The 25,743-nt window shown below is 45.5% G+C and overlaps 1 protein-coding gene across 3 annotated transcripts in view; it reads right to left on the minus strand.

The window, feature by feature from the left end:
* Positions 1-25,743, minus strand: part of Lrch1 (leucine rich repeats and calponin homology domain containing 1) — a 193,488-nt gene that overhangs the window by 64,709 nt on the left and 103,036 nt on the right. For all 3 annotated transcript variants that reach the window (XM_051160833.1, XM_051160831.1, XM_051160832.1), the window contains exons 3-4: positions 11,101-11,227; positions 2,232-2,337 (exon numbers count right to left, since the gene is read on the minus strand). In XM_051160833.1, the coding sequence (XP_051016790.1) occupies positions 2,232-2,337; positions 11,101-11,227 (233 nt within the window). The remainder of the gene's footprint in view (positions 1-2,231; positions 2,338-11,100; positions 11,228-25,743) is intronic.

Genomic DNA, 25,743 nt, shown 5'->3' on the forward strand with positions numbered 1-25,743 from the left:
ACATCCAAGGATACTTGGGTAGCACAGATTGGTCTTGAAGAGTTAAAAAAAAGTGGAAAGGATAGGACACAAAGTTGGCTGGGTAGGGAAGCAGGGTTGAATTTGTTAAGAACTGGGGAGGCAGAGCAACATGATCCAAACATGTTGTATGGAACTCTCAAAGAACAAATTTAAAAAATTAAAGTATATTTTGGACGACAGAGAGTCTTTAAACAAATGATCTCTGGAAAGCAGGGTATGTTTTTTGAAGATGTGCTTGGCACTCTGTTTCTCATCTACTTACTTCTGAGGTTTGTGTGTGCATGAGTGTGTGTGTGTGTGTGTGTGTGTGTGTTAGTTAGCTTTAATTGTCTTACCTAGGTTATGGTAGTGTGGGAAGACCCAGCCCACTGTGGGCAGCGTCATTCACTGTACAGAGAGTTCTAATCTCTGCATCCATGGAGAAACGTAACTCAGCATAAGCAAGCAAGCAAACAGGCATGATGCATTCACTCTCTCTCTAGACTTGACTGCTCACGTGACCAGCTCCTTCAAGTTCTTATCACTTTGACTTCCCCACATGATGGAGTGTAACCTGGAACTATGAGCTAAAATAATCCCTTCTGCCTGGGATGGTTTTTGTTAGGGCATTTTATCACAACAGGAATGAGACTAGAGTGTGTGCATGAGTGTGTGCGTGCATGCGTTCCTTCGTGTGGGAGTGCACACACATGCACAGATGTTGCCCACGTACCTGTATACACAGATGGAAGGCAGAGTCTGCCATCTCTATTGCTCGCTCTCGTTTGTTCTAGTTTGTTCTATTTTTTGAGACAGACTCTCTGCTCTGGTCTCCATCCTGTTGCTGTGCTGACACATGGGTGAAAAGCAGCAGCTCAGGGAAGGAGAGGGTTCCCCTCGCCCACAGTCCACTGTTAAGGGAGGCCAGGATAAGAGGAACATGGTGGAACACTGCCTGCTTTGCCCTCTGCCTCCAGCAGCTGTTCTCACATAGGCTGGGGCCACTGTGTAGGGATGGTGCCGCCCACAGTGGGACGGACCCTCTCCCAGCAATTGGCAATCAAGACAACCCTTCATATATAGGCCCACAAACCAACCTTACAAGGATTAATGAGGAGACTTTTTTCAGGTGGTTCTGGGCTGTGTCGTGTTGACAGTTAGTGCTAACTGGGCCACTCTCTTATTGACCTTGTAGCCCACTGGTTTGGCCAGGCTAGCTGGCATGTGAGCTCCAGAGACCCGTGTACCTCCATACCTCATACCTGGCTTGTATGTGAATGCCAGGGATCCAAGCATATTTCTCTGCTTATGGAGAAAATCCTTTACACACTAAGCTATGCACTAAACCCCTTAAGACCATTTGCAACTTCCAAGTAAATATGCCTTTATGCTTAAACCCTCATGCACTGAATAAAAGGGAACTCATGGCAGTGCTGTCTGGGGGATACTACCACTCACTGTGCTAAGGTCAGGGGAACCAAGTGTCCATGTGAAGCTTTAGGGCCATCGCTGGAACTGCTAAGAGTGACCTCAAATGCAAAGATGATTCAGCAGTAGCTTCACCCTCATCTTGAGGCTGAGAGCAGACATTGTGGGTTCCCAACCAGTGTCCCCAGATCCCCAAAGCTAGAGATCCTGACAGCCACGATCCACAAGACCAAGACTGTTCCATCCGGACCGTTAGCTTCATGTTCTGAAACATCCCACACCTGTCTAAAAAGAACCCATGCTGCCCCCGGGATGGATTGGCCAAGTCCCACACCCCAAAAGTCACATACAGAACTCCTAACCCCAGTGTATCAGAATCCGATGGTATATGGAAACGAGGCCTTTAAAGGGGTAACTAAGTAACACCCCGTTGATTAGGGCAAACCTTAATCTGGTGTGTGACAGTGAAGAAAGATCCGGATACAAACACAAACAGTGGGAGGGGAGTAAAGGCCTCAGGAGAAACCACCCAGAATGGCAAAGAGATGCATTCTGTGGTCCTTTTATGGCAGCCCTAGAAAACTGACATATGTCCCACGAATGGTTGTGCAGCTGTTAGCCTTGACTCAAATTATAACATGAACACCACTGTTCTCATATCTGCTGGTGAGATTCAAATAATTAATAGCAGCCAGGGTGTGTACGTGTACACACACACACACACACAAGACCCACCACTCCTCATAAAAGTAAACCAAGAAAAGTGATGTGTCCGTTCTCTTCACCTTGGCCTCCTTTCTTACCTGGTGGTAAAACCTTAAGGTAATTTCTTCGGACGTTCAGTTCTCGAAGAGACTTCAGCTGGCCTATCTGCTGAGGCAAGGCTGTGATTTCATTGCAGCTAACATCCTGCAGCAAAAGGAGGGTTCGGGGAGAAAGGGGCGTCAGACAGGGATAACAAATGCCCTTTCCCAAGCATTTCGTGTGAATTCTCCTCAAAGAACTTAAATGTTTGGACAACTCCACATTGTACTTTTATCCTGGCCTCCAGGTCCCTAGTCAGTGGGGATCAACAGTGAAAGAAAGGAGTTTACTTCCCAATGTCCTTTGAGGGGAGAAAAGACATCAGTGTCACTTACTTAGCTGTTTTTGTCACTTTCGCCTTTCAGGCGCTCAGACCTTACTCAACTCCCACCACAAACTTACGAGGCAATGTTACTAGCTCTGAATAGTCACAACTTGGGGAAAATGAAGCTTTGTGGCCCCAAGCAGGCAGATGCCAGTTGACACTAGGAAGGAATTACCCAGCCAACACCATTCAGAAGGAAGGTTACATAGCCACCCATCATGGCAAGCTCTTACATAGAGAAATAGCAGCACATAGATTGGATGTGCGATTTATTCCAAATGGACTTGCTAGCACATGGCTGAGAGCTGTGGCCGACCACTGCACACATTTGGTAAGCAAGTCTGTGGGGTATGAGGATCTTGTCATCTTCTCTCTGCAAGTACAAGACCCCACTAATCCTAGATTAGAACCAGCTTGTGTCGCGTAAAATAAAGGCGCGGTTCTTACCTCACAGAAACTCATTATCCCCCACATCTTTCCTTCAGCTCCCGTACGTTGCTGGACTTTGCTTTCCTCTCAGTTCTGGGACTTCCTTCAGTCCACACTGAGCTGTCTCGCTAAGGGACTCTTGCACATGACATCCTCTGGCTGGCTTCTGTCCCTCACTGCCCCCTCCCCCAAATCAAGTCCATCCTTGACAAACAGAGCTATCCTAGTACAAATTTCATTCTATTGGTCATCGGCTTAGGCTCTTCCGCCTTTGTGAGGAGGCCCGTCAGCTTCTCCAGGGCCATTCTCAAAGTATTCTCTCTTGCACCCCACACTCAAGCCATGCAGTCACCACTTGGAGCTGCAGTGGAAGCAATTTCACAGTCCCAAACCCACTCAGGCTTCCCCCTGCCTGACAGGCAAGCTCCAGCACTGTCCTCTTGGCCTCCTACTCATCTGTTATGGCTCAACCCAAGCCTCAACTTTTCCCATGGAAACCATTCCCATGATCCTCTCCTGCTCTGATCAACACCTGGGATGGGTAGTTCCCTTCCCCTTTGCAGGCAGTGTGTACCTGTAGCTCACTTGCTCCCTTATCCCTCCTCTCTTCCAAGAAAGCTGACAGTTTCTAGGTGAAAGAACCCATGTCACACTTGCTCCATCTTTCTGGTGCCTAGCAGAGTGCCAGGTGTAAGGCAGGGATGAAATTTCTAACTCTCACTAATGTAGACACCCCACGATACTGTGGCTCCTTCTCCCTTGCAGCTGGGGCCCCAAAATGTTTTATTCTATCAATCAAACTCTATGCTGGTTCCCCCTTGCTATTGCAGAACCAAAGACAAATTCAGGCTATAATCTACCCCAGCGATGCTTAGTCTTTAGATAGACATGTTACTCATGAACCTGAGAAACACCTTTTACTTTGGAGGTCACCAAGGCCTCCTTCCAAAACTCCATTCCATGTTTCTTCAGACCAGATCAATGCATCTCTAGCCAATCCAACCCTCGCTCCCTACTCCAATCCCACAACCAGGATCCCTGTGAGACCAGGGCTGCAGCAGTCACTCAGCCCTATCCTCTAACTTTGCCCTCACGTGATCCTCGACAAATAAACGCCTGCCCAATGGGCACTACCTCACAAAGGCACACTCCCACCATCGGTACAAGAGTACGAGACTGCAGCCCATCAAAAGGGGGTGTGCAAAGTAGCTGATACAATGGACTCTGCTATCTTCAACTGTCTGAGGACGGAAGTAGGGTGAGAGAGGTCAGGGTCACAGAATTTTCAGAGGAACCTCCTTAGCTGGGGCTCTTGTCCTGATCCCACCCCATCCCCTCAAAAGCCACATACATCTCTAGTGCTTAAAACAAAATAACAACAACTACAACAAGCCTCCACCAGCACCTCTGCAGAAACCAAACTGCGCAGGAGAGTCAGCCTAATTCTGCTCAGCCACGGAGTCCAAAAGCAAATCCTCCCAGTGAGAACTGGGTCTTTCCAAGCCTTGGCTAAGTTATGGATCAGCACCTGGCCCATTCCACACTGGTTCACAAGGGCCCTCACCAGCATGGAACCCAGGCAAGCCTGAGGCAGGGGTCACACTGGGTCACTCTCCTGCACTCCAGACGCACATCAGGCCTGGCACAGGGCTGTCGCTGTCAGAAGTGGAGGCAGGCTTGTGGGGAAGAACCTGTTGACATTATTTTCTGTCTGTGGACAGGATTTATTGAACTATATATATTACTTTCCTATGAATTTTCTAAGTGATCACATAGAAAAAGCTTTTCACTGCTGTGGAGATCCATCTCAATGTGAGATCAACACTTTCCACAAGTTTCAAAGGCATTCTAATATGATTTGTTTCCTTAAACAAACAAACAAAAAAAAAAAAAAAGTGAGAAAAGGGAAACAAAAGGATAACTTGTATATTTAGGCAATACACTCAAAGAATGCTCTCTCCTGAGATAAACTCGGCCCTGCTCCATAAATAAAGAAATAAATATAAACATATAAACACACACACACACACACACACACACACACACACACACACACACACACACACATTCATATATATACTTTGCCCTGTGTCAACTGTTCCCAGTTAATGGCAGCACCAAAGGATGCTGGAGCCCTTAGGCCAAGGTGACCCTTCCAGGAAAACCCCTAACACTGTGGCCTTGACAAGCAAAACCAACCCCTGCTGGCTGTATTTAAACAGACGCTGGTAGAGGCAGCACCTACTTACTACACATAAAACAACGCCTCATCAGCTGGGTACCCGATTTTTCCATCTAAGAGTCAGGGTACCTATGGACACGTGCAAGCAGAGAGGCCACCATCCTGCCTAGATCCTAAAGAGTATACACTGAGGGTCAGTTATGTAATAATACTCTACATTCCTACCAGCTATGTACCCCCATAACATAATAAATGGAAAATTCCCAAGCAAACCTACTACACAAGGGAGAGACAGGCTGTCCACCGCTGTACAACCAGTATGGTAAAAACAGGGCAAATCCTATTTCCCAGGGGCCGAGGAATCTCACCAAAGCTCAAAGAGGTTATGAATTTCATCATAAAAATAAACCCATGGGTACTTATGTCTAATTAGTTGGAGGAGGAAGAGGAGGAAAAAGAGCTAATAGTCTGCATGTCTGGGGATGTTTTAGTCTTGAAAATGCACAAGCAGTATTTCTAGAACGGCCTCCTTCTCTAGGGCCTTTCTGTACAAATTTACCCTAATTAAGGCAGCAGGCTCCTTCACAGATTATTTGGAAAAGATGATGTTTAGAAAAAGAAATTTAAAAACAAATAGCAATACTGTACATGTCTGCAATTAGTGCAGGTTATCAGACTGTAAATTCCACCTTTATTTACTTACGAGAATATTCGTTAATTCCTTCTGGCTTTTCTATTAGCCCCAAGCTAGCCTCAGAGAATAAATGTTTCATTGCAACTTCACAACTGAACACGAGGATCAGGAGCGACTGTTACAAATATTTGCTAACTTGTTTCTTCCTGTCAGAGGAGCAATTCTAATTACAGCAATACAAATACTCAAATGTAAGCTTTTTCATGGACCAGCTAACCCAACTCCATCATTTAGATTCTAACAATGACTTAAAACCGCACTCCGTGATGGAGTGACACAATGCCAGCACAAGAATGCCTATAAGAAAATTAGGTCTTTATGTAATTGGTGGAAAAGCAAATTATCAACAACAGTCTCCAAGCATCCCAGAAGCACACCTTTAGTATGTATGCCTCATTCTGCAACTTTGGGCAAGCATCTTACTCTCGGTGCGCTCATGTAATAAAAAGAGAGACGAGCACCAGAGAGCTGAATCAGCTGGTAAGAAGCACCTGCTGCCAAGCCTGAGGACCTGAGTTCAATCCCTGACACCTGGAAACCACATGGAGGAGGAGGAGGGAGCTTACCACCAAACGTTTCCTAATCTGCACACACCAAACAAACAAACGAGCAAACGAGTATTAAATAATTCTAATCTTCTCTCAGTACCAGGAAAATCCACTGACTACACAAGACTGAAAACATCGACTGGTACTCAACCTCTGATGTGATAAATGATGTCCCAACACCCGTGCCTCTCCGTTGAGAAACTATGCCTCCCTCAGACCTCTCCACTTACCACAAACACATGCTCCAGCCCTGTTCTTGATAATCAAGGCAGAAATGGAAGCCACAAAGGGGCTCTGAGTAACTCCTGGGTCTCCACAGAAACCAGAGAGGTCAAAGACATTTCCAGAGACCACTAATGGACAAATGATTACCGCAGGCACACTGCCATACAATCCCACACCTACCTCAAAGGCAGGGAACACAACCAGACAGTTCATGAAAACTGAATAAAAAACTGCGTGTCTAGTTAGGGCCTAGAAACACACCTTCCAACCAGTGTGCTGGATCCAGCCCTGTGTTCTCGTGCATGGATGGCAGGGTGCTCTCACCCAGTGAGGGAGTGGGTGAGGACAGAACTGACAAAAAGCAACGAAGCCAGCACGCCACTCAGCACGCAGCACCACGCTGGAGCTCCTGAGTCTTTGGCAAAGGTCTCATCCATAAAAGGCCCCAACTTCACTAAACTGTTAGTATGCCAAGCTTCACGGCCGCCAGTTAAACTATAACACAGAGTGTTTCTACAGCACCTCTCACCGAACAGACCTCATCACTCAGCAGGATTGTATGGGAAAAGACCGCGTTTCTAGAGCTGGCTCAGCCAGCGAAACCCCTGTAGGAGCCTTGAGTTTGTGTGCTCAGCAACCGTGTACAAGATCGTCACCTCAAAACACAAGGCACAGGGGCTGGAGTGACAGCTCAGTAAAGTATTTGCAGCACAAGTATGAGAGCCTGAACCAGCTCTGCAGCAGTGATGTAACATCCAGGTGTGGTGCTGTGTGCCTGTCACCCCTCTGCACTGGGGGGGAGGTTGACAGAGCACTGCTGGGGCCCGCTGTCCAGCCGGTCTTGCTGAAATTCGGTGAGTTCTAGGTTCTCCAAGAGATCCAGTCTCGTGGGAATACGGCAGAGTGCTAGAGAAAATTTACCATTCTTCCCCTGGCTTCACCATGCACAGGCACAGACCACAGTTATGTGTACACACAGACACACGCATATTATACCCACACGCATGCACGTGCACAGACACACAGAGAGACACATACAAATGGAGAATCCATTGAGGAAGACAGACACCCAACTGATCTCTGGCCTCCGCAAACACGCACACACACACACACACACACACACACACACACACACACACACACACACACCTCATTCTCAACAAGTTTCAAGCGTTTTAACAAGTTAAATGAGATCTGGTCTACACACATCTACAGGTCCCCACACACCCTGACCTGGTTCTACACAGGTCATTCAGACCGTAAGGAAACATTCAGACACGTCTACTTGCCCAGAGCCATCAGGGGCAAACGTCCCCTGCTCACCTGCAAGCCATGACTTGTCATCACTTTAATAAGAAAGTCACAGCAAACTGAATTAAGGAGCTCCAGAGAAAGAAATCACAGTGCTCGAAACTAGATGCTAGAGTCTAGGCGAAGAGAGAGGGGCCATCTTGTGCTTTAGACAATGTCTATACCACCAGCTATCAACTATAGTCAACTATCAACTCTACCTACCTACCTACCTATGTATGTATGTATGTATGTATCTAATCTATCTACTGACCTACCTACCTAATTATCTATCTTGGTAGTTCTAGGAATGAACCCTGGAGAGGCAAACACGCCAAGCCAGTTCTGTACCACTGAGCTCAGTCTGGTGAGGACTTTAATCGGGCACACAGCTCCATCCTCTTAGGTAAATAACTTGAAGGCAGCTCTTGACTGTAGCGTATCAACATGATTCCTGCCTTGCTGGGGCACTTTACGGCTTTACGAAGAGATGCAGGTAAACATACTAGTCAACAGCCAGATAAGAGCAGACACTGAGTAAGCGGTACCCTCCTCTCTTCCCTCTTTCCACAAAGCAGCACTCACATACACAATGTCTATGCTGCAAGAGATGGCGAGTAAGGTCTGAAAATGTAGATTATTGTTATCAGTAGTGACTCTAAAAGGATCAGATACAGAGTTAGAATTCCATAAACACCCTGCACCAATGCCTGCATCCAGGTAGAAATACAAGTAGGCTGTGTGGGGCATTGGTCATGTGGGGCAGTGGCTGTGTAGGGTGAAGGCTGTGCAGAGCGATGGCTGTGCAGGGTGACGGCTGTACAGGGTGAAGGCTGTGCAGAGCGATGTCTGTGGAGGGTGACAGCTGTGCAGGGTGAAGGCTGTGCAGGGTGATGGCTGTGCAAGGTGCTGGCTGTTGTGGATAGTGTTTGTCTTAAGACTCAGCTGTACTGTGCTGACAAGTTAAGGTGATGTTTTGCAAATAGCTGTTCTCCTTCTGATGGCTGAGGTATTTGGGCTTGTTTCTAGAGTGGACACTGACCCTGGAATGCTCGCCCTCACTTAGAAGTGGGTATGACTCTATTCAGAACACTCTGATGTGAAAATGTTTGAAACCGCTTTTCCAAAACAGCCAACAAACAATGCTTATAGTCCTATGGGATGAGTGACTTCCTCAGCACACAAGCCTTAAAAGGCGAATTGTCTGAATGCTCAGGGTGTGCCCAACATTTTTTTTTCCCCTTAAACAAATTGCTAATTTGTAACCTCAAAAACAAAAGCCTCCTGCTCCAGAATGACAGCTGGCTCCCCAGGGAACTCTTTCCCCAATTGATAACTAAAAATAAGTTGACATGGCTACCTATAACACTACGGTTTTAGAAAAAAACAAAACAAATAAATAAAACTAAATCAAAGATAAATGAGAATAAATGGAAGGTACTCTTTTTTCAGTCTATGACCTTAACCAAGGCTGGCCACAGCATTTCTTCATAGTTAAGAAGCTCATCAGTCTATTTCACCTGCTTCACAAGTAACTGCTGTCCTTTGTTTTTTGTTACTTGTTTTTTAAATTACTGTGTGTGTATGCATGTGGAGATCAGAAAGCTGGTTCTCTTCTTCCACCACGTGGGTCCAAGAGATTGAACTCAAGTCATCAGGCTTGGTGGCAAGTTCCTTTACCCACTGAGCCAGTCCACTGCATCTCTCTGTCTGTCTCTGTCTCTCTGTCTGTCTGTCTCTGTCTTTCTGTCTGTCTGTCTGTCTGTCTGTCTGTCTCTCTCTCTCTCTCTCTCTCTCTCTCTCACACACACACACACACACACACACACACACACACACGTTTTCTACTAAAAGCACACTTGCCCAGCCCCAGGGGGAAACAGAAGACACCACACCGAAGCTGCAGAGTTGTCATCAAAGTGGTGGCCCAGCTCTGGTGGCACTGAGCACCCAGGGTCTGGCTGATCCTAAGTGTGGCATATGACCCTCCTGTGTGATGCATACCAGACTTGGTAGGAAAGGCTTAGTGCAAACAGTCTCGACAGTTTTCTGTCATATACATACTGGGGTCATAGTGCTTTACCTCTCTACAGTGAAGTATAATATTACAAAAAAGGACTTTTTGTTGTTTCTCTCAACAGTTTCAACATGGCCATCGATACACTGAACCCATGTGTTTTGTTTGCTTGGATGTCTACTGGACAGTTGCCATGGATGAGAGTGTTTCCACTCAAGTTACCATAAAGGGTCAAGTTCCACTTCATTGTTTCCCTGGCCTGGGTTCCATCATTTGGGTCAAGAGCTTCTACAACCTGCTGGCTCTCTGACACTCTGTATCTTGCGGGTCACGGGGAAGCAGGACAGTGGCAGTACTAAGGCGTAGGACAGGAACTGGGATCAGCGCCCTGATCTTTGAGTTCGTTATGGGTGACCTCCTGTCTTGTCAGAGGTAGTTTCTAATTTAATCATACTTTTTTTTGGATATATATGCAATCTGCAAGAATCACGCTGCTATGATGCCAAAACCTGTCAACTTCAGGAACTGCAAAGTCTGTGAAATTCAGGAGGTGTGACCCATAGGCAACCTACACATATCAGGAACCATGACCCAGCACAGCATGGCTGCCAGCTTCATGTCTTCTCGCTTTACAACACACTGCCTCCAAGGGGCAGGTGCCTGCTTGTTAGTTTCTGTGTTGCTTCCAAGGGTTCACACACTGGAACTTTAGTCTCCAGTCTGGGGGTGTTAGGAAGTAAGGGGATTCTTTAAGGGGTGGAGCCTAGCGGAAGGTGATTAGAGTACTGGGCATGCCCTTAGACAGGGATGATCACCCTGCTGGGTCCCAGTTACAGCTAATGAGAGCAAAACTGGTCCCTCCCTCTCCTCAGCATCCTGTCTAGCCACGTGCTCTTTCTCCTCACATACCTGTTCCCAGCATGATGCCATCAGCTGTGGATAAGGAAGTCCCTCAGCAGAGCCCAAATGGATCCTGTGTTTTCAGCCTCCAAAACTGTGACCTAACCACTCTGTGGTATAAAATTCCCAGACTCGGGTATTCTGTTATAGCAAGGGGAAGGAAGATCACAGACTTCTCCTTAAAGGAAGTCTTTCTGAGGACCTTTAACGGTTATGGCCGGTTAACAAACAAGAGCATCTTAGAAATCAGTAACGTACCAACTCCATTAACTGTTTGAGCTGACCTAGCTCCTCAGGCAGTGATCCAAGCTTGTTGTTACTTGCGATTAAGACTTTGAGAGGCAGGCCACACAGGCAGGCGGGCAGAGCAGACAGCTGATTTCGACTGTAAAGACAATACAACAAAAACACATGTAAACAGAAAGGCCATGTCATGACGCTGCCCATGAAGCGAGTTCTCTTTTGTTAGGGAGTACGTTTTTACTTCGGGTTGTTTGAGACAGGGGCTCTCTATGTATCTGTGGCTGGCCTGGAGTCCCTCCGTAGTCTAGGATAGCTTTACACAGTATAACCTTCTGCCTCTGAATTCAAAGTGCTGGAATCACAGACACACCGCGCCATGCCTAGCTGTGAACATGAGAAGACATTCTGTAAGTATAAAAACTCCAATACCTCAGTCTATAAAATCACTCAAATTTTAAGTGCACAAGGGAGGGAAAACACATTAAAAATGAATAGAGGCATGGATAGACAAGCTTGGATAACAAGGATCAAAATGCAATGATAACTACGTTGAGATTTCATCTTACGTTGTCATAGTAACCAAGACTGATAAGACAAATGACAGCCCATGGTGGTGGGGATGCAGAGTAAGAGGAACACTCATCCATTGCTGGTGGGCGTACCACTAGGGAAATCATTGTGGCAGCTCCTCAGGAGGATGGGAGCCAATCCACCTCAAGAGCCAGCTATAAGGCTGGAGAGATGGCTCAGAGGTTAAGAGCATTGTCTTCTCTTCCAGAGGTCATGAGTTCAATTCCCAGCAACCACATAATGGCTCACAACAACCTATGCCCCCTAATGTCCTCTTCTGACATGCAGGTATATATGCAGATAGGGCACTCATATACATAAAATAAATTAAAAATAAAATAAAATAATAGAACCAGCTATACCACTCTGAGCATACAACCAAAGAATGCTGCATCCTATTTCAGAGGCACTCACTCAACCATATTCATTGCCGCTCTCTTCATCACAGCCTCAACAGATAAATGGATATTGAAAATGTGGTGTATTTACACAATAGACTATTACTCGGCTGTTTAAAAATAAAATCGTGAAATTCCCAGGGAAACAGATAGAGCTAGTAAAATTACTGTTTGTTTATTTGTTGTTTGTTTGTTTTTGGTTTCCAGGCTGGCCTCGAACTCACAGAGATCCACCTGCCTCTGCTTCCTGGAGTGCCAGGATTGCAGGCACATGCCATGACACCAGGCTGTAAAAATTATTCTGAGTGAGATAACCCAAACCCAAAAGAACAAATATGGTATATATTTGCATATATGTGGACATGAGCTATTACGTCTTCAGTAAGCAGGCTACAATTCACATAGCCACAGAGGTCAGGTACAGAGTGAGGGACTAAGCGCGCGTGGGGGGGGGGGCGGGGATCATCATCATCTCCTACAGGAAGGGGAAGTAGAATAGGCAGTTATGGATGGACAAGGCACACTGGAACAGAAGTATCAAATGAAGAGGAAAAGGGAAGAGTAGGGTGGCACGGAGGGGACACGGAAGGGACAGCTGACACTAAGGGCTATTTGCAGGGTCATGTGAAAATCTACTACATTAGAAGCTTCTTAAAATACATACAAATATGGAAAAAGATAAATGGACTCAGCAAATACCCAGGAGACAAAGCCCCAGCAAGACATCCCTCGCCACCAAGGGAATTCCCAGTGCTAGGAACAAGTTACCTCTAACTGATTTGTGGGTCAAAGGAGCCCCATGGAAACCCACAAACAACCCAGGCTACTGCCAAGTCTATTGGTGGCTTTCCACAAGCTGAGAGTAAGGCCAACTGCTGAAGACAACACCTGCCCAACTCATGGAGCACGGAGAAGCCGAGCTGGGGCCTTTGCCCCTGCTGAGTAGTGCTATGACACTAGAAGATACAGCATGCTACCAAAAGAGAAAGGAAAACACCAACGCAGCCACACAACCTTCAATCTACAGTGGTGCTCTCCTCGCAAGACACACTGGCCCAACAGTAACACAGAAGTTGTGGTAGTAAGCAAGCCCTGCCAGGTTGGGTTTAAGGCCCTTTTTCCATGAGAGGGAACTCAAACCTGCTACTGCTGAGGCGGCCAATAATCTGATACCAGACAGGCCATGGACCTAGGGGAAACCCAAACACTATTTACTGTTCTGCTAAAGGACTGTAGCGATGCAATGACTCCTAACAACATTCTGCTACACCCATAGGTCAGTGTCGTGGCTCAGCCATCATCAGAGAAGCTTCCTCCTGAAGCAGATGAGAACGAATACAGAGACCCACACAGTCAGACAACGTGCAGAGAGTGAGAGACTTTGGAAGACTCAGTTCTAAGTGGGATGTCCCCATCCAACCCCTTCTGTCAGAGCTCAGGGAACTCCGGAAGAGGACGCAAAAAAAACAAAAACAAAAACCAAACAAACAAACAAAAACCAACCAACCAAACAAACAAACAAAAAAACCCATGTAACAGCCAGAGAGAATGGAAGACACCAAGAAAACAAGGCCTTCTAGACACAACAAGGCTGACACATATAAGAGCACTCAGACTGTGGCAGCATGCACAGGTCCAGGCCAGACGGGGTCCATGAGTGAGAGGAAAATGGACGCAAGCCCCATCCCTAACCCAGAAGCTGTCTCCAACTGATAACTGCTTGGAAAAGAAAATTTAATTTTCTCCAATGGGGGTCTCACTGGGTATACAAACTTTTAAGGGCAGGACCCGTGCCCTGCAGTAGACGGTCAACAGAAAACAAACTGAATAGTGATTTTAGAGAGGTGGGGGTTTTTTTTTGGGGGGGGCGGTCTCATAATGCTTAAGTCTGGGCATTTTTTTAAAAGTGACTTTTGCTTGTATATTATGGTTTCCAGTTTGGGTTTTGTTTTTTGTTTTTTGTTTTTTTAATGGGATTTCAGGCAAAACAACAATGTACATAAAATAAGAAAAAAAAAATCCCACCACCGTCTCAGAGTACTGTAGTGTTCTTGCTATGATAGAGCCCGTCACCACAGGCCCAAAGCAATGAATAGGCTCTACTGACCAGCTTGGAACTTCCAAAAAAAGGCCAAAGCAAACCTTTTCTCTTTTTAAGCTGATTGTCTCAGTTGTGTTGTTACAGTAACGGAATGCTCTCTAACCCATGCCACTGTTCTCTCCTGACAATATGTACAAGAAACTCAGTCAGACAGGACCAAGGCAACCAGTACTCTGAAGGCACTGTTTGGTCAAAAAAGAAAAAAAAAATTTTTTTAAGTGCATTTGGGATTTCTGCTAGAAGGTCTTCCATCCTTTCTCCTTCCCTTTACTTTCCTTTTTTTTAATGTTTAGGAGTGTTTTGCCTGCGAACATGTACCACATGAGTGCAGGTGCCCAGAGAGATCATCGGATCCCCTAGTACTAGAGTTATGAATGGCTGTAAACTACCATGTGGATGCTGGAAACGGAATCTGGGTCCCCTGGAAAAGCAGCAGGTGCTTTGAACCACTGAGCCATCTCTCCAGCACCTGAGATTTTTTTTTTTTTAATACCAATTTTAAGCATGAAGAGGAAGGGGAAGGGAGGCGCTTGAGGAGAAAATGTAAGAGACACCCATGTGCGTGGGGATGGCTTCTCAAAGGAAAGCCACTGTGGGTAGGGAGAGAGTGGCTGCAACCTACAAATCAGTGGGTGGGAGTTCCAGCGTCTGACTGAGCTCCACACTGCCGGAACAAGAGCTGCTACAATTGAAGTCGGCCTGAGTGCCTGCAAAGGAGCTGAAGAAGAAAGGAAGGAAAGGGAGCCTTCTGCCAAAGGACGCCTGAAACCCGGAGGGCATCAATTAATAAAACTTTATTGACTCTCCACATGTCTACGTCAGCCATGTATTTCAGCCCCCTCCTGCCACAAAGCCCTCTGTCCTACGGCCAGCCTCAGACACGGGGCGGTGGGGGGGGGGGGGGGGGGGGTTACAGTTTCTCCTACTTTCTTTCCCCACTGTTGTGTAGATGAAGCCAACGGCATGTGATTGCAACTATTGAAAACTCCCATGTGTTTGTGCACACGTGCATAACACATGAAAACCATGCCCCATATGCATGCAATGCGTATTTACCCACAAAAGAAAGATTTCTAACATATCAAAAATATCATTAGTGGCCATTAGGGGGGTTACATCTGCTAAGTGGTTTTTATTTTCGTTTTCACACTTCGGTCATGTTTTCTGAAATTCCTACAACTGTTTTCATAATCAGAAAAAGAAACATCACACACCAAGGTAAACTGAGCTAGATATCCCTCACATAGACATTTCTATCTTTGAAAACTCCCTAAGTATGTACCCTGTGCACTGCGGTAGATATGCTATATGAGAGACCCCCCCTCCCCTACACATGGTAAGGGGCAGGAATCTGATCCACCAAAGGGCATCCCTAACCCATGGCTCCTAAAGAGTAGGTGCGTGCTGAGCAAAGAGCCTGTCTAGTCAGAACCCCAACAACACTCCTGTATCTGGGCACCTGATGCCCAGCTAGCTCTATTAGGCTTAGAAATAGCACACCTCCAATTTCACCCGCTGATCAGATCTACAAGAAAGCTACTTCCACAAATGGCCAGAAGAACTCTTCCATAATGCTGCAGCAGGAGAGGGAGGGGTGCGGGGGGGGGGGTGGTCCTCCAGGGGGCCCTGGCTCTGGAGGACCAGGTGGCTACCTTCCCAGGTTAGAAACAGACTATGTCGTGCCACGGACACTCTTCCTAGTCTCGGGGGACAGTGGAGGTGGAAGTGGGCCGTAACCTGTCCCCCTGTTCTCTCACATTCCTCTCCCACCACAAGGACCCGTCTAAAGAAGGGCTCCCTTGGTGTCCTAATGGCTTTTCTTAAGCTCTGAGAAGGGCTCTGTGGCCACCTCTGGAAAGACAACTCAGTTATTAAAAGGTGGCGAGTAAATAATTCACAACGTAATTTGTGATTATGAAATATTTATAAATATGTAAGCCGGGCACAGCGGTATACACCTTTAATCCAGCACTAGGGGAGCTGACGGAGAAGGAAGGCCTGGGTTACAGAGAGGCCCCTCTCTAAAAGCAGAAAGTTTATAAATATCCTATTTCACAAGGTGAAAACTGGCCAAAAAGAATGTTAACAAGGCAATTCTCTTTGTACAAAGGCATATCTCAATTTCCTATGAAGGGAAAATGGCTATTTTCAAGAATTTCTACTTTCCAATCCCCCTTAAGATTTTTCCTACACTTCTGTTCTGGGTCTCACCACCTGATGCAGGCGCCTAACCAGGCCAGTGACACAGATGACAAAGTCATTATCACAGCACCAAAAACGAAGTGAACAAGGCTCTGCTGGGCTGGTTCATTCTCTCTGGAGTTGTTTGAGGTCAAGCACTAGCTTCAAACGGAATAAACTCTACCTTTCTGGACCCTGGAGAGGTGGTTCAGTAAGCACCTGCTGTTCTTCCGGAGGATCTGAGTTCGGGTCCCAGCATCTATGCCAGGTGGCTCACAACCACCTCTAACTCTACTCTAGGATCACCCTTTTTCTCACCTTCAAAGACATACACACATACACACATTAATATATATATATACACACACATATATACATACATATATAGGCTAGCTGGGCGATGGTGGTGCACACCTTTAACCCAGCATTGGGGAGGCAGAGGCAGGCGGACCTCTGTAAGTCCGAGGCCAGCCTGGTCTACAAAGTAAATAGGACAGCCAAGGCTACACAGAGGAAACCCTGCCTCGAAAAACAGAAACAAAACCAAACAAACAAAATAAAAATCCCAAGCTTATAAAAAACATCTGTGGCCTATTTGGTGGAATGAATGCTTTTTACACCACAAGCTGGCTCAGCCCTCAAGTCCACGGAGTTAATAATTTAGTCATAGTAAAAGCTGGCATAGACATGTTTCCTCTGTGCCACCCATCTGTTCCTATAGTGTCTGTTACATATATTTTGTCACAAGTTATTTTTGGATTATTCGCAGTTTTCAGGACAGTCGGAGGAAACAAGCATAGATAAGAGAGACCTGTGGTCCCCAGGGAAACATTCATAAAGGAGATAGGCAACTCATCCCTGTAGGCCCCTGTCAGCAGCCTTCGCTTCCTGAAGCCACTCAGCTGACACCTGTGCCTCTCAGGGGCCTGAGTCCTCCTGCAAGCCTCCAGGCTATAAACAGACCCTTCCAGGAAAGAATGTTAAGGAATAAGGTCACAAGGTACCTGATAAGGTATAAACCAGTGTTTATCCTCAAATCGAATCAGCGAGGTCTGTCTACTAATTTTATTTATTGTTGTTTATTTTTGTCTCTCTTTCCAAACGTTGATTTGTAGTGAAAAGGGGCATGTTGAGTTGATACAGAATCAGGGGGTTCAACTGTGGTGACCTGAGATTTCCTGTCCTCATTGCAGGACAGCCTTCCTTACCTCCTCAGGCTGCCACTGTCCCTGCCCTGCCTGGGGAGAGGAGGACAGGGAGACAAGGAGAGGGATGAAGGCCTGGCGCTCTCAGCTTCCCAACATGATGATCTGATTTATTTTTCACCAGGACCAAATTGCAGAAGAGAAAGCCGATGATCTATCTAGGATGAGATTCTAGTGCTTAGCCAAACACTAAACCCATGTATACAAGTGAAGCCATCTGTATCCAACTACAGATGGTTTATAAAGAAAAGTTAACACAAGCACTTGTGTGCTCAGCTAGTTCAATTTATTGTCCTTAACTGCTAAAATCCCAGCTGCTTTCAAGCACTGACAAGCAAGACAGCAGAAGCAGCGAGACCATTGGAGACCTAAGCGTTTGTTAAGTATGGGACTCATGAGATATCCCACGTCAAACAGCACATTAAAAATGTGTAGGATAATTAGGAGAGTTTTACTTAGGTTAGTTTTTTTTTTTTTTTTAAATAATATTAAGAAGTTTACTGAAAAATAATTACTTGGGTTTTTCGGTAAATAAGGCTGTCCTACTCTGAAACAGAAAGAAAAAGGAATAAACTATGATTCTATGTCATGATCGGTGAACGCAAACACCAGCTAAAAATAAATACAACCATTCAAAGACCTGTTGAAGAGAGCCAAAGTGGGCTCTAACCCCAGCCTACTCCTGGTTTTGAGTCCAGTCAGTCAGCACTAGCGCACGCTCCTGCGTGCTCCCACCAGTGAGTTTCTCTCCACCGCCATACCTCCACCAGGCACCTTTTCCCTAGCAAAACATGAATGCTGAGGTACACAGCTAGGTCTTCAGACAGTCACAGGAACAGTGATGTGAGATTATTAACCTTCAGAGAACTGATAAGAAGAAAACCCCTCAGGCCTGAAGAGCCACAGGGCTGGTTTCAGTGTGGCCACACCAGGCTCAGCCTTTGCTGCAATGGACAGAGAGATGACATAAACATCTGTACTGACCGCAGGACCAATGCTGTCCACACTGGGCACTTGACCTACAGGAAGCGGCAGTAACTTCAGTCAGAAGTTTCCTTTTTTTTTTTTTTTTTTTAACAGGACACCTCATCTGGGTCTATTTTTATCCTTTGTTGTGAAATCTGCTCACCTTCCATTAAAGCAGCACAGCTTGTCTTCTGTTCTGAATATGGCACCTGCTAGTTTCCAGACACATAGAGCAATGAACAATATCCATAGAGAACCATTTCCTTTTCCTGCTTCCTCCTTCCTGAAAAACCTGCCCTGGCAAAGCGCCCCGCCCCCCTCGTCGTCCCTGAATGACTACTTCCCTTCATCACAGCACCCCCAGGCCCCAGCACCCCCAGTCCCCGGCACCCCTAGACCCACGTCCTTCATTCCCACAGCAATGTGTCTCAACAATTAACTGCGAAAGCTTGCCTTTGAGGAAACTTTCGATGCACTTGAAGTTTATGCCATAAAGCTTAAATCAATTAGTGACTGCCTTTTTGTTTAATCGTAGAGCAAAAGTAATACGGTAAGTTCTTCAGTCTGAGAGTTTATTTACTTAGCAGAGTTGGGGATCGAAGCCAGGGTCTCCTGAGTGCTGCTACTGTGCACTGGCCTCCGCCCAGAGAAAAGACTGACTTGGCGTTAATGGCACACCTCCAATCTGGGAGCCCAAGTTTGAAGCTCATGCTGAAAGCAGTCGTGTAAACAAGAGCCTCACCGTGACCCTCATTCGCAAACTTGAAACGCCTTAAAACTAGAAACACACAGTGATCCTTTCAACGCCAATTAACTTCATGCCCACACATGTAAAAGGCATGTTTCGAGCAGGTTAATAAGGATTCAGTTTGAAAAGAAGAACTGTATCAAAGCCAGAGCCCCTCACGCTGCCCCCCAACCCCAATGAACCTTTAAAGCCACGCCTGAGAATTCAGCCCCGTTTTGCAGTAGCTGCTGCATGCTCCTTCAGCTGTGCATGCCTGGACCATATTTGGGTACCACAACTGCACTAGTTTCCCACAATAACAGCCCATCAGTCTCCTCTTGAGTATAAATAACTCACTTAAAGTATTCCATACTTCTATACCCCAGCTCCATAGCAACCACTGCTAAACGATGTCCCGCAGTTTGATTAATGCCTCAACCTCAGATAACTGTGTCAAATCTGGTTTGTTTAAAAGGAAAATAAATGCTTCAGAATCAAGGGGAAATCAAGTCAGTATCAACATCAGCAAGAATGTTAATTTACCGAACATTTTCAGAATGAACAACGTAGGTTTTGGGTTACATGTCTGTGTGTGTATTTGCAGGGAGGATGCTCATATATGGTGTGTGTGTGTGTGTGTGTGTGTGTGTGTGTGTGTGTGTGTGTGTGTGTGTGTGTTTAGGCAAGAAAGCAACCTGAGGAGTTGTTAACACCTCAGGAGCCATCCACCTTATTTTTTGTGACAGGGTCTTTCATTGGCCTCTCACTTACCAAATAGACAAGTTGTGATATCCAGCTGCCTTCTTGGCAATAGGATTACCAATGCCTCTTGGTCATCCTCCATACATTCTAAAATCTAAATAAAAATAAAAAATAAAAATAAAAAAGCAAAGGAAAGCCAGGAAAATGCCAGGAGAGAGGCACAAATTTTCCAGCAGGAGGCAATAAAATGTTGTACTGATATTTAATGATTGATTAGTGCAAAAGAAGATGAAGAAAAAGAGTCAAAATAATTCTGAGATCTCAAGCAGATGTGATGGAAAAGAAGAACAAAAACATGAATTAGAGTGAGAAAGAAGCCAAGATGCAAAAGAAACAGCTTCAGTCTTACTATTCTCTGGCTATGGTAAAACACCACAACCATGGCAACAGAGAAGAAAGGATTTCTTTGACTTTATGGTTCCAGAGGTCTATGATGGGCCATGATCTCAGAGAGGACATAGCAGGCAGCAGGTAGTTGCAACTGCAACTGTGAACTCACATCTTGAACCACAAACAGGAAGCAGAGAGAACTAACTGGGAATTGTCTGTGGCTATGGACGCCTCAAAGCCTGCCCCCTAGTGACACACCTCCTCCAGCAAGGCCACACCCCCTGATCCTTCCCAAACAGTATCAGAAACAGGGGGACTGACTGAGTATTCAAACATATGCGTCTACAGGGCCATTCTCAGTCAAATCTCTACACTTAAGTTTTGCTCGTGCTGGGTTTTGAGGTGCAAAGGAGACATCCAAGAGGATGTGTGTAGCAGGCAAAGAAGGATGTGAGGAATGGCGCTCAAAGGCGTTTTTCTCCAGATGACGAAGAAACTCGGGACTTGAGAGGCAGGAGATCTTAGAGGAAGCTTAGGACCAAAGCTTTGGGAACCTCCAGCTTTAAGTAAGTGCAGGGAGAATGAGAGAGAGAGAGAATAGTGAGATTTGGGAACAGTTAAGAAAGAGAAAGAGGCAGAAAGTCTCCAGGAAAGAGCCATCAAGACCACAGAAGCAGGGCTGGAGAGACAGCTCAGAGGTCAGGAGCACTGACTGCGGGAGGTCCTGGGTTCAATTCCCAGCAACCACGTGGTGGCTCACAACCATCTGTAATGTGATCTGATGCCCTCTTCTGGCCTGCAGGTGTACATGCAGGTACAGGACTGTATAGGTAACATTAAATAAATAATAAATCCTTTTTAAAAGGCCACAGAAGGACAATGTCGCTGGCATCATTATCAAACAGAACTCCTTTTTTTTTTTTTTTTTTTTTTTTTTTTTTTGACACGCCCTGAGTGCTTTCTGCTCACGAACCAGTGTGAAGCTCCTAGAAACAATGAAAGGTATATGAATCCCTCAGCTTCATCCCCGACAGGACCAGGCAATATCATTCTGAGCGACAATCAACTATATCCTACCTGAACTGTGACGGTGTTCTTCTAAAGTAATATAGAGCCGCAGAGCTTTCCCTTGGGGTTTCTGAAGATCTAGGTAGAATAGGTTGATGACTCCCGAGGAACAGAGAAGAGAAAGTTCTAGGTAAAACTGTGATAAGAGGACTCGTAGCTAGCCCTTCGGATTCTACGTAAGTGCCTGTGGGTGTCAGCACTGCTGTCAGACACCCAGCGGTCACCATGGTGATGTTAAACTGTTTCCCAGGGCACGTTGCAGCTGAGGGCACAGTGGTTTCATAGTACACATTGTCTACAAAGAGGATAGCGCTCATAACCGGTTGCTTAAACTCCCTGTAGGGCTCCCATTCAAATTACTAAACAACAGAAAGCAAATGAACTCAGGTCCTCCTCTGGCTCTGCTCCACCACCACCTGCCTTCAGGCAACAGGTCCCTCACAGTCCTCAGGATTCTTGATCTAGCAAGAAAAGCATTCACGACCTCCAGGAAATATTTTGCCCATCTATAGCCACGTTCAGTGAACTCACTGCTGTGCAACTGTTCCATGAGAGGACAGAATTTTGAATTAGTGCCGGGGATGTAGAAGGCACCGGCTCACAGGCTGAGGACCCCCGGAGAGGACTCAAAGCAGGAAGAGGGAGCCATTAGCACAGGCTTCCCCTCCGGCTGCTTCCTGGCTGCTACAAGGAGAGCAGCCCTGCTCTGCCTCTCCCTCCTGAGCAGGACCAGCGCAAGCTTCCGAAACCCTGAGCTGAGATGAAGCTTCCCACACACATGCTCAGTTATTTAACCACAACAGTGACGAGCTCAGTAACACACCAGCTACCGGCACAAAATGGGTTGCAGTGGAAGAGAAGCATATTACAGAAAGTCATCCACACTTTATTTATACACACACACACACACACACACACGCACACATATAATTTTCCCCCAGCAAATACACATGAGTTACTCATGGCATTAATTACACAGGCTATAAAGAAAACTTTGAACAATCTAAAGAATCCACAAACAGAAAACATCCCTTGAAACAACGAATCAAATTCAAAATAAATTTTAAAGAGCTACCTTAAAACAACTCTACAGAAATGTAGAGTTCACTGGTCAGAGTAATACTGGAAAGTAGAAACAATTCAAGGGTGATAAAACAACAACAAAAAATAGTGTATACTATGTTTTGGACAACTGACACCCAAATGTCATGTGTTAAAGATCAGGGTGGATAGCGAGGTGGGGAAGTGGTGGCGCACGCCTTTAACCCTAGCACTTGGGAGGCAGAGGCAGGTGGATCTCTGTGAGTTCGAGGCCAGCCTGGTCTACAGAGTGAGTTCCAGGACAGCCAGAGCTGTTACACAGAGAAACCCTATCACAAATCCCCCCCCCCCAATAAAAAGGCTGGGGTGGTGAGGTTAGGGGTCTTGAGAAGGTGGGTGGAGCCTTTTGGGGTACCCTTAAGTCACTTGGAATATATTCTGGAAGAGAGCATCATTTTATCTGTTTCATTGCTTTCTAGTTCATGAGATGGGTAGTTTGTTTGTTTGTTTGTTTGTTTGTTTCTGTCGCACGCTTTGGTGAGGATGTACTACCCACATCAGAGACCCAAATTTATGGAGCCACCCAATCTTTTATTGATGCCTCAATAATTACAAGTCATAATCATTTTATATTCATTATCCTATAGTTTGCTGTAGTGTCAGAAACTAAAATACTACATACAAAAACATCTAGCATAGGGGCTGAAGAGATGGCTCAGTGGTTAAGAGCACTGGCTCCTCTTCCTGAGGATCCAGGTTCAATCCCCAGCACCCACAAGCAAGCTCACAACTGTCTGTAACTCCTTTTCCAGGGGAACCAACTCCCTCACACATTCTGGCAAATACCAATGTATGTAGCATAAAAATAAATTATAAAAAAATGTTTAGCGTCCTCCTAGAGCTCTACGTACCAAGGCACCCATACCTTGAATGGTTTTAGCAAGAAGAAAAGTAAAGCCAGGCACAGTGGCATAAGACTATAACCCAGAACTGGGGCCACTGAGGCAGAGGAATGCAAGTTTAGCCAAAGCTTAAAAAAAATGAATAAACCCATAGGCAAAATAGGATGAAGGAAACATGATAGATCAGACCAGAAATGAGTGAAATAGAAAATAAAGGATCAACAGATAATGAAACAAAAAACTAATTGGGAGAAAACACACACACACACACACACACACACACACACATCTTTAATTAGAAGTAACTCTGGGGGCTGGGCGTGGTCATGCATGCCTTTAATCCCAGCATTTAGGAGGTAGAGTAGGGTAGACCTCTATTGAGGCCTTGTCTCAAAAACGAATAACTTTCTGAAGAGGGGGGAAAAAAAAGCTAGCAAGAATAAAAGGAACTATAGCAACACTCAAATACAAAGGCTTTTTCTTCTTTCCATGCTTGGGCTGTCTCCTGAAATTTTCTCTAACAATTACTTTCAGGTTCCTGACATGGTTCCACAGGACATGGAAGGCAGGGGAGATGGTGCTCAGTAAGGTTTAAGTGCTCAGTAATCTACGAAATGGCAGAGTGTGGATGCACCCATAGCTGTCACTCCTCGTAGCATGACTGGAATCACTCTTCTGCCTCATACTTGCCACAGATGCCACCGCAGGCTCATCTAGTGCCATCATGGCCAAATGGTGCTGGTGGTACTGGGGACGATGACTCTTCCCCAGACCCAGACTTTTCTTTATAGGTGTGTAGGGGTGTGTGTGTGTGTGTGTGTGTGTGTGTGTGTGTGTGTGTGTGTGTGTAGACAGATGATATGCATTTTTCTCCTATCTCTCCTCTTATACACAGCACTATATTATACAGCACAATATATGCAATATATTAATTGCAAAATTTTTATAGGAAATACAAAAGGTTTATTCTCGATGAAATGGCGATGTTTCAAAGGGCTTTTATTAGTCTAGTTAGAAAAATAAATGCAATTTGGAACTACGGAATAAACATTGAGAATTACTGGAGGCAAAGAGAAACGTCTGCAGTGAATTCACCTCATTTCCAGAGAGCTACTCCAGGGCACAAAGATCTTCACATCCCTTGGAAGATCAGAAACAACAGAAACTCAGCAAACCCACAATGCTGCTTTTGTGTTGGTGCCTTTTTTTTTTTTTTTTTTTCCTCCCAATACAAACAGTGAGCTAAAACATCTGTGATCAGGTGTGTATAATGGAAAAATCCTCCACGGAAGTCCTGCCAAGTATGGGCGAGGCTAAAAGGAATGGAATTTGGTAAGAAATAGCTCACTATTGACGTACTAGTGTTTGGAAGCCTGCCAGCACAAAACAGAAAGACACAAACTTACCTGTACTCTACACACAACAATTCATAAATGCATTCAAAGGTGTAGGGCACACTGGCTGTATGTTCAGCCACATTAACAAATGCCTGGGGAGCCCTAGAAAAAACAAGACTTTAAGCCATATGTAGACAGCTGTGCTACTATGTAAGCCTCGCTGTCCCCATGGCCTTTTTTCAAGTCTACCATTTCATGGAAAATGTATTCACATTTTAAGATTAACAGTGTCAAATTCCAATCTGCTTCACTGTGCTTTGGTGTCTCTATGTAATAAAATTTCATAAGATACAACATAAACGTCATACACGCACATACGTGTGCACATGTATACACATGCATACATAGATACACACACAGATACACAAGCACACACATGGACACACACACACACATGCGTGGAGTGCGCACGCTCTCTCATTTTCCTTTTGAATAAAGCTTCATAAAAAAGAGGGGATTTCATTGTATATTAATTGAAACAAAACTCCTTCCAAGTTGAAAAAGAAGCATCAATTTTCGAATTTTCTAGAGAGAAGATACACTGTTTTACCCCCAGATGGCTTCTTTAGGATTGGCAGCACAAGGCAAGAGAACAATGAAAATTAATTTTTGTTTTACAACCAAAAAAATGAAACAAGTGTGTTTTTTAAGGCTGCCCTGGCCCAGGGTCCCTCGAATAAGAGAGCAAGTGTTCTGAGAACTAAAGATTCTTTCTGAGAATGAGTCTCAGAAGAATGCGGGGGTACTGGTTATGTGACCATCAGGAAGTTGGCTCTTTCTACACATTGCTTAGCAGCCAAAAAGGATACCAGGCAGGAGAGATGGCAGCCAAGCTGCATTCCTCTTACCGTGTGATAACATTTCATGCACCACACAACCCTCTTCACAGGCAGCAGCTTCAAACTCACTCAAAAGATGGGGAGCACAGGGTTTCTGGGGAGCAATCCAGGCCCAGCTGTTCGTGTCCCCTCTAAGAAAAGGAGACCCACTCCCCCTCATCCTGGAAGCAG

This window comes from Acomys russatus, chromosome 18 (genome assembly GCF_903995435.1).
Source record: "Acomys russatus chromosome 18, mAcoRus1.1, whole genome shotgun sequence".
Lineage (NCBI taxonomy): Eukaryota > Metazoa > Chordata > Mammalia > Rodentia > Muridae > Acomys > Acomys russatus.